Raw genomic sequence first — 14076 nt, forward strand, 5'->3', positions numbered from 1 at the left:
TATTTCCACTGCCAGTGAACTTATGATAATAAGAATAAAACACTGTCCCCTGCTGTCCAAAAAACATCAACAAATTACTGACTAAAAGACATAATATAAAAGTTCCAGAGCTTTCATCCACATATTCTGACCTTTATCACTCGGTTTGTGAAAAGAAAAAAAATGCAATATGATCAATATTATTTTCTGCAGGTAAAAAATAATGAATACAAATATAATACCTATTTTACGTATCACCAAATTGACATCACACACTGACAGTTTTCAAATGACAGAATCAGATTTCTGATATCCTCATTGGAATGACCCTTATCAGATTATGTTGATGTCCATATAGAGCATGCAGAGGTGTGACATTACATATAATCCTGTAGAAGTAGAAGACTTATCACATTCCAGTCAATCATTATTCAAACAAAGCTGCTCCAACATGTAAGTACTGCAATTACAGCGTGTCAAGTCATTAAGTCGTGGCCCTCACCCCGACTCGTCCTCCCTCTCTCTCTCCTCATCCGCCAGTCAAATAACTGCTGAACCCGAGCGCTGCAAGATGAATCACCATCGATCTCGGCAAGAACAGAGGAACAGCAAAAGAAGAATGTTGCAGTGGAGGAGGATGCTAACGTAAGAGGATGCTAACGTAAGAGGATGCTAACGTAAGAGGAAAACACCGTTCAGCTGAAAGAAAGAGTGAACAGACAAGAATCTGGCAGCTCATTCTTTTTCTATCAAATATTATACAGACTAATGTGGTCAATTGTGACCTACCACGAAAGAGCCTTGAACATTAGCATTTAGTATTGAAGCTGATTCATAGATCATCAAGACAATATCTACAATTTGATCATTTGAATTCATTGCAATATGTAAAACAGCCTTTAACATGACATCTGAAAAACATGTTGACATTTTCTTTTGACCAGTTGGACTTTTGACTACAGAGTTATCAGCATCAATATTAGGGGTGGGGGATAACAAAATCAGTACAGCAGAGCATCGCAATATTTTCGCCAAGTGTCGAGCTTTATGATTTAAACTTGTAATATTGCATTTACAAATGTAGGGATTAACCAATTTGGCAGTAAGTTTCATAACCATAATGATAGAAGAAGCTATGACATGTAGGGTGTCCTGATTCGTGCACTGAGACGTGGCGTTAGTGTGTGCAGTGAAGTCACGTGCACGTTTCAGAAGAAAAGAAAATCAGTAATCAGGGAGTATTTTGGATGCAAAATGACAATGAAATCCTGTAAAATAATTACACAGTAATCATGAAGTGAAAAAAGATTTACTGATGATCTATTTTCAGTTATTGATGCTTTCTGGAAGCTGGTCTGATAATGACGATGTTTCTACATCATTTTCTAAATAGATATAAGAGATGAATTGTGAGCTCTTTGGTTTATTCCGCCAATAATACATAATTAAAAAGACTAATGTTCAGGATTTTTCATCAATAAAAATGCAATCTTTTATTTCCTATTCATTTGATTTGTGTATGTATATGCAAATCACCACTTTTGATGACTTAAAGTAAATATTTGATGATGATAATAAATAAGTTAGTTAATAGGCTATAAAGCCTATTACAAATGGACTGACATGAGATGAACTGAATGAAAACTTTATCTTATTAGATAAAAAAGACATTGACAAACTAGGGAGGGCCAAATATCGTTCATGTGGTCATGTTCATGTGTTTAGGAATCAATAACGTATATAATGATGCCATATATCAAATTAAACAGCAAAGCGCAGTCTACAAGACTAAGTAATCCATTTCCACATGCTCCAAAGACACAACTCAACAACAAAGGCCAGACAAAACCAAATATTCATAGATGAAAATGAATAATGACAGAATTATGAAAAAGGGCCAATATTTTATGATGGTTTGAGGGCAAAGAGCAATATTTTGGTTTATTTAGTGTATGTTACTGCTGCCTGTGGATGTTTATTTATATTACACCATTAAAATTATTGAAATAGACCTTGTGGTTGAGGAGATAATCTGGTAATATTATGGGTATGCAAAGCATTCGCAATTTTTTTAGAAAACACAACTGTGGGTTACAAGGGTATCTTGATAAAATGATATCGTGGGCATTCTCGTGATTCTCAACCATAATTAACATGTTCTTAAAGTATCAGAAAAGGTGATTTCCGTGTTCCATTATTGACAGAAGAATATTTCATTTTATTTTAAAGTGGAACTAATTTGACCTAAATGTACTGCTGGGTAGTACAATCTCAGGCTGTTCTCATTCAGGGTTCGTACTACGGAAAGTAATGCAGTGCAATTCATATACAACCCACGTAATGCCGGTCGGTTTCTATTCCTTATTTTGGATCCATTTCATTGGTATCTTAAACGTGATAATAGTAAACATAAACACTTTCAAATGTGCATTTGTGGCATTAGATGTACAATAAATGAGAGGGAGGTACTGTCAGCTAAAAAAGGTGGAGTGCAGATAGAAGGTCACTGCTTCTACATTCACTTTGCAGACTTGTTTTCAGCTATCAAATCCCCACACACACCATGTTTATTTGCGAGAGAGGTAAAGATAAAGAGATAACAAAACAAAAAAAGGTGTAAGAACGAGAGCATGAGGAGTACAACGGCACAGAAGAGTAAAGTATCCATGACACCGTCTCCCCTGCCTGCTCCCTTTCCCAGGCAGATTGGTGTTGCCCTCCCCTTTGTCTTGTCTTCGCCAATATATTCTCTGAACGGACGCCGAACACACACACTCTGCTGAGGCAGATAGAACGACATGTGGCACAGGCGGGCCAAGAGTGAGAGGCGAGCGAGACCGAATGATAAAAGCAAGTGGGGAGGGAAGAGAAAGAAAAAAAAAGAGAGGAAGGCGGCGAGCCGTCGGAGGTGAGGGATTGAAAGACGGCAAGGCGAGGACACGGGAGAGTGAAGAGAAAGAGGAACACAGGTCGAGATTCAAGTTAGCTTCCCGTCAATGGATGTCTTTTGGTTGGTTTTAGTGGATGCAAAAAGCCACTCGCTTCTTCTGAGGGTCTTCATAACGCAAGGTGGCTTAACAGGAAGCTAATTACCCCGAGCAGCCCTCATTAGTGACAACAGATGAAGCGCGAGCATTTACAGCCAATCAGTGCTTCACGTTTCCTGCTCTCTTTCTTACCTCCACCTGTCTGTTCCTTTGGGCTGTGATTGGGAGAGTTATTCATGGAGATACTTTTTTATTTAAAAAAAAGTTCACCATACAGTCCAGAGTCCACGTGGCTAGTTGACATCATTAGAGAGGGTGTAACCATGTCCAGTCGCTGCGGGTGAATCCCGTCGACAGTCGAGGCCTGGAGGCTCATCAAGGCTCATCAAGGCTCATCAAGGCTCAGGGTTTTTCTTTTCTCCTGCTTATTCCCGAGGGGATGATTAACATCCGTTTGATGATGTGAGCGCAGACGAGCTGCGTGTCAAAAGCCGGTATGTGAAGCGGCGTTCATAAAAAAAGCACGACTGCCGGAGGATACGTCTCAACTCTGGCAGCTTGCTCGGTTTCTTCATGTGGACGATGTTGTGTCCCGCTAAAGTATTCATGCAACGGTAACACCATCAATAATTCAATTCAATTTAGTTTGTATAGCCCAAAATCACAAATTACACATTTGGGCTTTACAATCTGTACACATACGACATCCCTGTCCCAGGACCTCACGTCGGATCAGGAGAAACTCCCAAAATACACATATCATGCATTATAATCTACTTATAGCACTGTATAATTATAGTTATATGCACTAGTGCTTTATAAAACATTTTATAATCATTTATAAGGTAAAGTATCATCATTCTTCATAATTGATGTTTACTCGATAACATTATGTGCTAGAATCATGTTGTATAATAATTCCAATTGTATAAATACATCATCGTTTTTTAATAACGACTTATAATTAAATGTGATTTTAATTTACTCTCAGTGGTCATTGAGGACATGACCATGTTGTTGTTTGTTCTTTTGTCTTTTCACTGGGTCAACAGGATCCAGATGGTTGGTCCGGTGCTCACACTAATTTATTGTTCAAATAATATTCACAGTGCAATAATTCACATTCTTTTTTCACACCTCCGGTGTGCATCGGCCTCAAAGATAAATGTAAAAACTAAATGAACAGCGTTCCAGAACCAGAGATGTGGCTGAGACGATAGCGACCATTAACTCTTACAATAAAAATACAACATTTAAAAAGAGACGCATCATAAAACTGTAGATACGTGAAGATTAAAGTGCTTAAGCGCCATCGAAACGGAAGCTTGGTCTAATATATTCTACACGTCGCATAGTTTAAGGAGTTACAGCCCTTACTTTCTTTTCTTTTTTGTTGTAAATTGAGATCAACATATAATTCTCGTTTCATCTCTCACTCGTTCTCTGGGGGAAGCAACGCTCCCCCCCCCCCCCCCTCTCCCCCCGTCTATTTTTGATGACCTGAGAGTCAGTGGCCAATGAAAGACAAAAGGTAAAATGGATATGGATTTTCCTCACTCAGCCGACCATACCCCGAGATGATTTAGTAGTTCATCAGGCAGAAATATAGAATTGTTCCCGGCGTGCTCATCGACCCGTCCTATAGATACATTAAAACAGCGGCGGCAGGAAATCGTTGCAGAACGCACCGCACTGCACACCCACTGACGCCCAGGGTCCGGTTTACCAAAACACTTTGAGTCGATGGAAGTTGTAACGTTGTAACTACAATGTAATGCACTTTTTACAAACAGGGGCTTGTCTTTATCATATTTAAGATATAATGCTGTTCACTTCTTTTGAAAGGGCACATTTGGTTGGAGAACACAACTTGTTCTACTTAAAAGAGTGAACTTCGAAGCTGCATTAATTCATATTTCGTTGCAAACTCGAGTCATCAGGCTGTCAACAAAATATTGGCACGTTATCAATTAATGTCATGGCAAAGATATTTGCTTATTTACACATCCAGCAGCAATATTATTCATCTGCAGTCGTGATTCTTGAAACGCATGAGGTTTGTGTTGTAAATGGAAAAGATTTTACTCGGTAAAGTTCTGTGAAAACGTTGTGACTTATTCTTTTAAGTTATTTGAATTCAGAACGTGCGTTGGAAATAAGTCAACAGTGACAGCAGTGAAAGTCCCGTGTGGACACGCCCATTCAGGCCAAGCCCCTCCCTCTGCGAACCATAGGAAACGTATATGTGAAATGTCGAAAACAGACGTAAAGAGAAAGAAGAGAGATCATTTTTTCATATCCCTTTTTACCGGATTTATGACAATGCATTTTGGGGGAACAAATTATGGGGAAAGAGAGGAGCTGGGTGATGATGTAATGTCACGTCACCTGACACCTTTCACATCACACACATTTCAATCTGTTGCCGACGTGACGCTTTAGAGGCAGAATGAATCGGATAGGTCGGTTGAACAGTTGACCCCGCCTCCCCAGCTCAACCACACCAGCAGGGCCCACCAGCTGGTCAGAGCCGGCCCCCTTTAGACTTGAATCAAAAACCAGAAGAAAGGAAAGAGCTCAGCCGCTCTCTGAGCATATGCTAATACAGATTTCAAACTAGGACAAAATGACAGCAGAAAACTAATTGTTCGGGGACCTCTAGCTCAACTGTGTTTTGCATTTGACGCATATTGTAATAACAACTCTGCCTGTATTGATTACACAGACCAAAAAAGACCTTTAAGAAGTTGAAATGCATTTCAATCTTAAATGAAAGACAGTGCAAGACCTTTTCAGACACCAGGCACCAATTATTTGATATGTATCAATAATAATAACTCAAGGTTTAATTCATGTCAGGCATCCCTGGGTGTTTTTATTCTATTGTAAATAGCACATAAACATTTAAAATCAACTAATCAGCTTGTTATGAGAAATGAATGAATGCATCTTTATATTTTGGACACGGCTGTCAATATTTAAGGTATTATCATCCACTTAGACCATAGTGTTGATCATTTAGCAGCGGTTGAGAGTAATTTGATCATATCAGTGCGTATGAATTATTGTATAAGATTTAAGGTTGTATGAGCAGGTGAAAAGAGAACGACCCTTTCATTGTGTTGCTGAGACATTCTGAGACCCTGGTAGATGTGACACACATGCACACACACACGCATAAACACACACGCGCACACACACACATTCACATGCATACATACAGATTCACATGCACACACACATGTGCACACATACGCATGCACACACATTCACACACACACTCAAGCGCACACACAAACACACGCAGACACATGCACACACACACTCTAGCGCACACAAACACACACACGCGCACGCACACACTCACACACACGCTCACATACAAACACACGCACACACACACTGTCCTACAGGTAATTCTGCTGTTGCCATGGAAGCCATATCATTGAGCCCACGCGCTAATGATCTGAGGATCATAGGTGAGCAACGTGTGGATAAGCAGCAGCTCGGTCGGCCTCTCATCCTCCGTCTTCCTCGGTTCCTCTGCAGTGACATCCTCAATTGCAATATTGAGTAACAATTGTGTTTTAATGAATGGGCATTTCGTTTAAAAATTAGTGTCAAATGTTTTTGCTGAGGGATTTTGGATATCTCTTTGTATCACTCCTTAAATCAGCCATAACAATCTTTTTTCTCCATGGTTTTAGTAATAATATGTTGTATAAACCAGGCTATAAATGAAATATGAACACTATATGAAAACTTTCAGAACACAGAGAGCAGGTCATTATTGGATGTGTCTGTGTGTGCTTGTGAATATACTTCATCCCTCGTGAGGTAGAAGACTCTAGAAAGCTGGTAAGTGGACCTTGATATTGGATTATTTTTGACAAACTAATATTTTACTTTATTATTATTTATATAATCTTTCAAATGACACACAAACAGGATGTAATAAAAAGATGAAATGACGAGAAATGTGGAGAAGATGGAGACTGATGCACACCAAATTCAGTAGAGAAAATAACGTGTTGAAAATGTTAATCAAGTGAACTATTCATAAATACTTCAACCAATCGCATAAAAACACTATTCAATCACACGAAACAATAAGCAAAGGTAATCAGAAATCTCCAAATGAGACATCACAACCAGACTGAATCGATAGGTTTCAGTCTCTGCACAAACATCTTAATCTTAATCTGTGTTGATTGTTAATGCTCCCATTAACCTAGACCAATTGTCCTCAATGGTTTCTACTTCTAAACCGTCTACCTGTCTCTTGGACCCCATCCCAACGAGGCTGCTTAAAGACGTGTTGCCTTTAATTGGCACCTCTCTGCTGGATATTGTTAATGTGTCTTTGCTAACAGGCCATGTACCACATTCCTTCAAAGTAGCTGTAATTAAACCTCTCCTGAAAAAGCCCACTCTTAATCCAGAGGTGTTGGCTAACTATAGACCAATCTCTAACCTTCCCTTCCTCTCTAAGATCCTTGAGAAAGTAGTCGCAAATCAGTTGTGTGACTTTCTACATCAGAATAGTTTATTTGAGGAGTTTCAGTCAGGATTTAGAAAACACCACAGCACAGAGACAGCACTGGTGAAAATTACAAATGACCTCCTAATTGCATCAGATAAAGGACTCATCTCCGTACTGGTATTATTAGACCTTAGTGCTGCGTTCGACACCATTGATCATGACATCCTATTACAGAGACTGGATCAGTCGATTGGCATTTCAGGTACCGCACTAAGTTGGTTTAAATCCTATTTATCAGATCGATCTCAATTTGTATTTGTAAACGATGAAGCCTCAATGACCACCAACGTTAATCACGGAGTTCCACAAGGTTCTGTGCTTGGACCAATTTTATTTACCTTATATATGCTTCCTTTGGGCAACATTATCAGGAAACACTCTATACACTTTCATTGCTATGCAGATGATACTCAATTATACCTATCGATGTTAAACTCAGACAAAACTGAAGTTATTTTACTAGGCCCTGAATACCTCAGAGATCAATTATCTGGTGATGTGGTTTCTGTAGATGGCATTTCCCTGGCATCCAACACCACTGTAAAGAATCTCGGCGTTATCTTTGACCGAGACTTGTCCTTTAACTCCCACGTTAAGCAAATCTCAAGGATTGCATTTTTTCATCTACTTAACATTTAAAAAATCTGGCACATCTTGTCTCAAAAAGATGCAGAAAAGCTGGTTCACGCGTTTGTTACTTCCAGACTAGATTACTGCAACTCCTTATTATCAGGCTGCTCTAATAAATCTCTTAAATCCCTCCAGTTGATCCAGAATGCTGCAGCATTCGTGTACTCACAAAAACTAAGAAAAGAGATCACATTACTCCTGTATTAGCTGCTCTGCACTGGCTCCCTGTAAAATCAAGAATCACATTTACAATTCTTCTCCTCACCTACAAAGCCTTGATTGGTGATGCACCATCATATCTTAAGGAGCTTGTAGTACCATATTGCCCCACTAGAGAGCTGCGCTCACTAAATGCGGGGCTACTTGTGGTTCCTAGAGTCCTAAAAAGTAGGATGGGAGCCAGAGCCTTCAGTTATCAAGCTCCTCTTTTATGGAACCAGCTTCCACTTTCAGTCCAGGAGGCAGACACAGTCACCTCATTTAAGAGTAGACTTAAGACTTTCCTCTTTAATAGTGCTTATAGTTAGGGCTGAATCAGGTTTGCCCTGGTCCAGCCCCTTGATATGCTGCTATAGGCTTATAGGCTGCTGGGGGATGTTTTAGGATACACTGAGCACCTATCTCATCTTCTCTCTCTCCTTATGGATGAATTTACATCTCCAGTGCACCTTATAATTCTGCTTCCACCCCGGAGTCTTTGTGACTCATAGGGTCCATTGGACCTGGCGGTGTCTGATGCCTGGTGAGCCGGTCTCGCCTTGGACCTGCTGATGCATCTGTCCATCCGGGGAGAGGGATCCTCCTCTGTTGCTCTCCTGAAGGTTTCTTCCCTTTTTTCCCTGTCAAAGGTTATTTTTGGGGAGTTTTTCCTGATCCGATGTGAGGTCCTGGGACAGGGATGTCGTATGTGTACATATTGTAAAACCCTCTGAGGCAAATTTGTAATTTGTGATATTGGGCTATACATAATAAACTGAATTGATTTGAATTGCACCTTAGGACAGTGAGGGATGAATGCTTGAAAGCAACAGGAAGTCAGTAATGAGCAGTTTGGATAGAAATGCAACTGAAGTCATAATTATGTGAACAAGTTACCAAAAGAAGAGCGATGCATACTTGAAATAAATACATTAAAGTATACACAGCAGCCTCGGCTCAGAGAGCGTGTCAGGTGTAATATGTGTAATGATATCCTCTGCAGCTCGACAGGCATTCAGACGACAGCTGAATAAGCGCTGCTTAACACTCCTTGACCTCTCCTCAGACAGAAAGGCTGAATCTCACGCAACTTAATTTCAGGTCCCTTCCCCGTGGAACCGAAGGGCAATGTCAAGCTTAGAGAACGTCCACACGCCCTCCGGCTCCCCTCCATTCCAACGGCGGTGGCATAATAATCAAAGGGAGGTAAAAAAAAGGTCCGATTGGCTCATCTAATAGCCTCATTATGACAACCTTTACCAGGGTTGCCTTTATTCGCTCACTCCGTCACACTGACAACTCTCTGGGTCTAATTAGAGACAATGTGGCCTGTCATCGCTTCACTGTGTCCGCATGTTGACGACGTGTAGTGAGTAGAAGTGATCGTTAGCTCTGCGGGGCAGGTGTGTTGTGTTCAACAGCTCAAGACGACTGATGATGGTGTTCTGACGTGGAGAGTGTTCATATCCGATTGTCCTCCCTCGGAAAAAAACTCTGCATGCAGCTTATTACGACTCATATTTAAGCTTATTGTTGGGCGGCGACCTGTAATGGCCATAATAATTGTGACGGGAGCCAAGGAGAGTCCAAGGGGAGACCCTCGGGGTGCAGGTCAAACAAACACACGACTTTCACCCAGGAGACTTCTGTTTTGTGTTCCTTATGAAACCAAAAGTCCTGTCTGGGCTCATGTTAACTTTCTTTGAAACGTAACATATGTATATGTATTTCAACCCAAATCACCATTTAATCCGAAAGCGTACCAAGTAGCTCTGTGTCAATTCACACCGTCAAGCACGTATTCCAAACCGTCACCACGTCCCAGCTTGTGCCGGTCGCTGGTCTCCATTGGTCAGATGTGTTGTGTTGGTTTAAATAAGATGCTCAGGAGACGGTATTATTTCAGTTCTCACTAGATCATGTCCAACAAATCAATATGTAATCAATATGTTTGTAACACATAGCTCAGTTAATACGTTTGTACTACGTACTATGTTTCATGTGCACAACAACACTGTGTGATAAACTATTTAAAACGATGACCCAGTGTCATTGTAAAGAGAGGAGTGATGAGAGCTCATGAAGATGGTATGTTGCACCAACATGTTTCATAACCTATCCGACTGGCGTGGACACGTTTCAGTGAGAACTACACGTGTCACGGTGGTGACAGAGAACATGTCGTTATCACAGCACCGATGGTATTTAAATCTGGAGAGACTTCAATAAATATATATAACGCGGTGCCGGACAAAGTGGCATCGGAGGTCTTTGGCTTGCCCGCTATTGTGACGTAGACGCTGTTTGATTGAGCTCCGAATGATGTGATGCGGAGCACTGATGTGATGGACACTGGAGCTGAAGGGCTGGAGGGCCGGGGGGGGTCGTCCAAAATGACAACTGACGCAGCGGAGAGAGGAGTTTAGAAGTTTTGACAGCAGCAACACGATGGTCTTGATATTCTTTGACGTACTTTAACACCCAGGTGTTTATCTTGTTCACAAACGTCGTGAGCCGGGGTTCTGACCCTGTGACGTAAACCCATGACCGGAGAGCTGTTCCACTGGGCTTATTGTAATGCTGCTTGGCAGCGCCCATCCATCCTGGCACCATAATGATATGGCATATCCTGTCTGTTAGTTCTGGAGAGCCATCAAGTTGCTTTAAACATTATGGTGTTTTCTTAATATACAGTACACCTGAAATGATGTTCTGAGCAAGTCAAATAATAAATGATTGTTTCTATTATGAACCTTGTACATCCAATCACAGTGATAATTAGTATTAGACTGTAGTGTTCCAGGACTGATAGATAAATAGTAATCAGAAACTCATAAAGTCCAGTTTAACTCTCATGATGAAGTCATGCCACTGCAGTAGGCCGTACATCGATGAAAACATGTTCTCCTTGAGCCGATCAGAGGGTCAAAGGTCAGACTGCAAAGGCCGTAGAGGCAAATGTGTGGTTTGTGTTACGCACCAAATCAATAAAATTGACTTGACATACTGGTAAGCGACAAGACCTAACAATGCTATTCCATCAGACCACACACACACACACACACACTTACACACACACAGAGCTCCAAGCTAAATGCAAGAGAAATAGATGATTAAAAGGAAGCTCAGATTCCCATTAAATACTAATCTTCACCAACACACTATCTCTGTTTGAATATCTATCTCTGCTCATCCCGTCCTATTTTTGGCATCTTATCCCGGTCTCCATCTCACGCAGACCGCCACGCTTCTCCTACCTCTCCCATCACACCTTAAGCCTTCCAAGGCTGCAGGATTTACAGCGCGGCCCTCTCTTCTTCCCCTCCTCTGAACCTTTCATAAAGCACCAAGCAGTGCATCACGCTTCATCCACGCTATTAAGCATTCTCTCCCCGTCGCTCATTCGTGATTCAGCCGCTCACTTTGTCAGACACGTCTGATACGCGCAGGCCGGATGACAAAGCACGAATAATTACATTGTCTTATAATAAATGATAACAATAATTTGAATAATCCGTCAGCGCAAGCCAGAGACGGACAGTGTGAATGCTGATGGATTGGGGGGGAAGTGTCTGGCTGTATGTGTAACTGACTAACTGGCCCTCTGAGTGCTGACTACTGTGAGGGGAAGGACAAACTTTAATAGGTCGAGTTGAGGAGAGAAATGAGGAAGGAAAGAGGGCGCGATCGGAGCGATGGGAAAGAAGATGCAGAGAAATGGGGAAAGGGTAGGGGAGATGAAAATGAGATTTAGAAAAAAAAAGAGGGATGGGAGGGGGCTATCATCTTAAAGTACAAGGGCCCTTCTCTGCCCCCCCTCCACATACACACTCACACTCCTGCTTAGTGACTCAGTCACCACGGCAACAGAACAGAGAGTAAATCGCCGCGGCGTTTGCCCTAGGACGTGTCGTGCATGGGAATGCTGAGTCCCTGCTGCCACCACGATGTACACACACACACACACACACACACACGTGGTGTCAGTATTAGCGTGCGGCCATGAACAACTCTCCACCGCAACGCTCCCTGATGTCATAAACAATGTAACGCTGACACACATGACACACTGTATTTACCTCAACACACAGACAGGGAACATCACGTATAACATTTGCTTGACAGAATGGTGTTTGTTTAATATTCATGCCGCCCTCGCCCTGTCCCCCATGAAGCTTGGAGTGCAGTTTTTTTCTTCTTCTTTTTTCTTGAAATAACTCCATATTTGATTGCATTAGCTGTAAACTAAAAAAAAAAAAAAATGTCGTATTGAATCACTTATTTGTCTCAAAAAGCTGTACCAGACAGCTTGACACACTGGAGGAGGTTTTATGAGTTTATAACCCATGAATCCTTGAGGGTGACACCAGCAAATGAAACGTCTTCTTCATAGTGTAAGTAAAAATAGAGGCCAAACTTTTCCATCGTTTTATGTCATTTACTTAATGTTCCCCTCCAGACATGTTTTAAACTATGTAAAAACACTGCTTTTATTAATTAGTTTGTATTTGTTTCCCCACATGAAAAGTAAACATATGAAACTCTGATAAGCTGGAAGCACATCTCCATTTAGAAATTCTGGATCTATAACATGTTCAGATGTGCATGTATCACAGGCCCGGCCCCCACCACTGTGAGCAGTAGGGTTGACTGGTGAAAGAACATTACACATCAAGATGGCTGCGCGGAAACATCAAAATATCACGATTCAGCTGTACAAGTAAGACTCAGATGAGGAGTCTGTCGTGCACCAAAGGCTTGCCAGGGGCACGTTTCAATTTACAGACATCTCCAGACTTCAGTAGAAGAATGTGAAAGCACCATTCTACTGACAAACGTTGCACAGATACAAGAGGTCTGAGCATAAGAAGACGAGGGAAGCTTTAACTGATACATGAGTAAAAACTAAGAATGCAATATGTGTTTAAATAACCACATTGAACGAAGTTATTCACATTTGTATGGTTAGAATCCTGGTGCTATATATATGGGAGGTTTAGACACCTCAACCCGTACATGCTGGGTCAATGCTACGAATGTAGCGCTGGAGCACAGCTTTCTTCTCCTACGTGAACCAGACTGATCATAAACAACCTATGATAATTGGTTGTTTATGCAATTTAACAAAGTTGACAGCAAGCAGCTCCATACAAGCAGCATGCCTGCAGCGTTTCTGGATTCTCATGTGGTACACAATTAAAGTGTAAACTATTTATTTAGTCAGAACATCAAACTCTCATTCTGACATGTTGCCAAAAGTAATTTAGCATAAAGTGGCTTGCAGCTGAGCTATCAGCCTTTTTTAAAAAAGGGACTGTATAGTAAACAGAGGTTTGTTACAGAGAACCATCTGAGAAGCCGACATCAGAAATAGGGTAGGCGCTTAAAAAAAACGTGTCCGATGATTGGATGAACCGTCTGTCTATCATATAGGCTGACTGTGGGTCAGTGGTTAGTAGGTCCGTCTTTCAATCAGAGGGTCGCCGGTTCAATCCCTCAAGCTAGATACTTACCCTGTATTGCTCCCCGTAGCTGTGTATAATTGTAACTCACTTTGGATAAAAGCGTCAGCTAAATGTAATGTCATGTATCACAATCTACCAGGGGGCTATCTTCAAGCAATCGGATCAAGCAACCATATGATGGCAGAACAGTGACACTTCCTGTATCGTGAAAAGCCTCCAGCGTCGTTCTCTCAATGAAGAAATATGTTACAGTTCAGGGAGCATCTCCACTAAC

At 41.3% G+C, this 14076-nt stretch overlaps 1 protein-coding gene across 4 annotated transcripts in view; it reads right to left on the bottom strand.

Moving 5' to 3' along the window:
• nlgn1 (neuroligin 1) overlaps positions 1-14076 on the bottom strand; it is a 266566-nt gene that overhangs the window by 204749 nt on the left and 47741 nt on the right. The window contains exon 2 of one of the 4 annotated variants that reach the window (XM_034530668.1): positions 482-500. The exons of the other annotated variants lie outside the window; for them this stretch is intronic. Coding sequence (XP_034386559.1) covers positions 482-500 — 19 coding nt within the window. The remainder of the gene's footprint in view (positions 1-481; positions 501-14076) is intronic. 4 annotated transcript variants of the gene reach the window in all.

This window comes from Cyclopterus lumpus, chromosome 4, assembly GCF_009769545.1.
Source record: "Cyclopterus lumpus isolate fCycLum1 chromosome 4, fCycLum1.pri, whole genome shotgun sequence".
Lineage (NCBI taxonomy): Eukaryota > Metazoa > Chordata > Actinopteri > Perciformes > Cyclopteridae > Cyclopterus > Cyclopterus lumpus.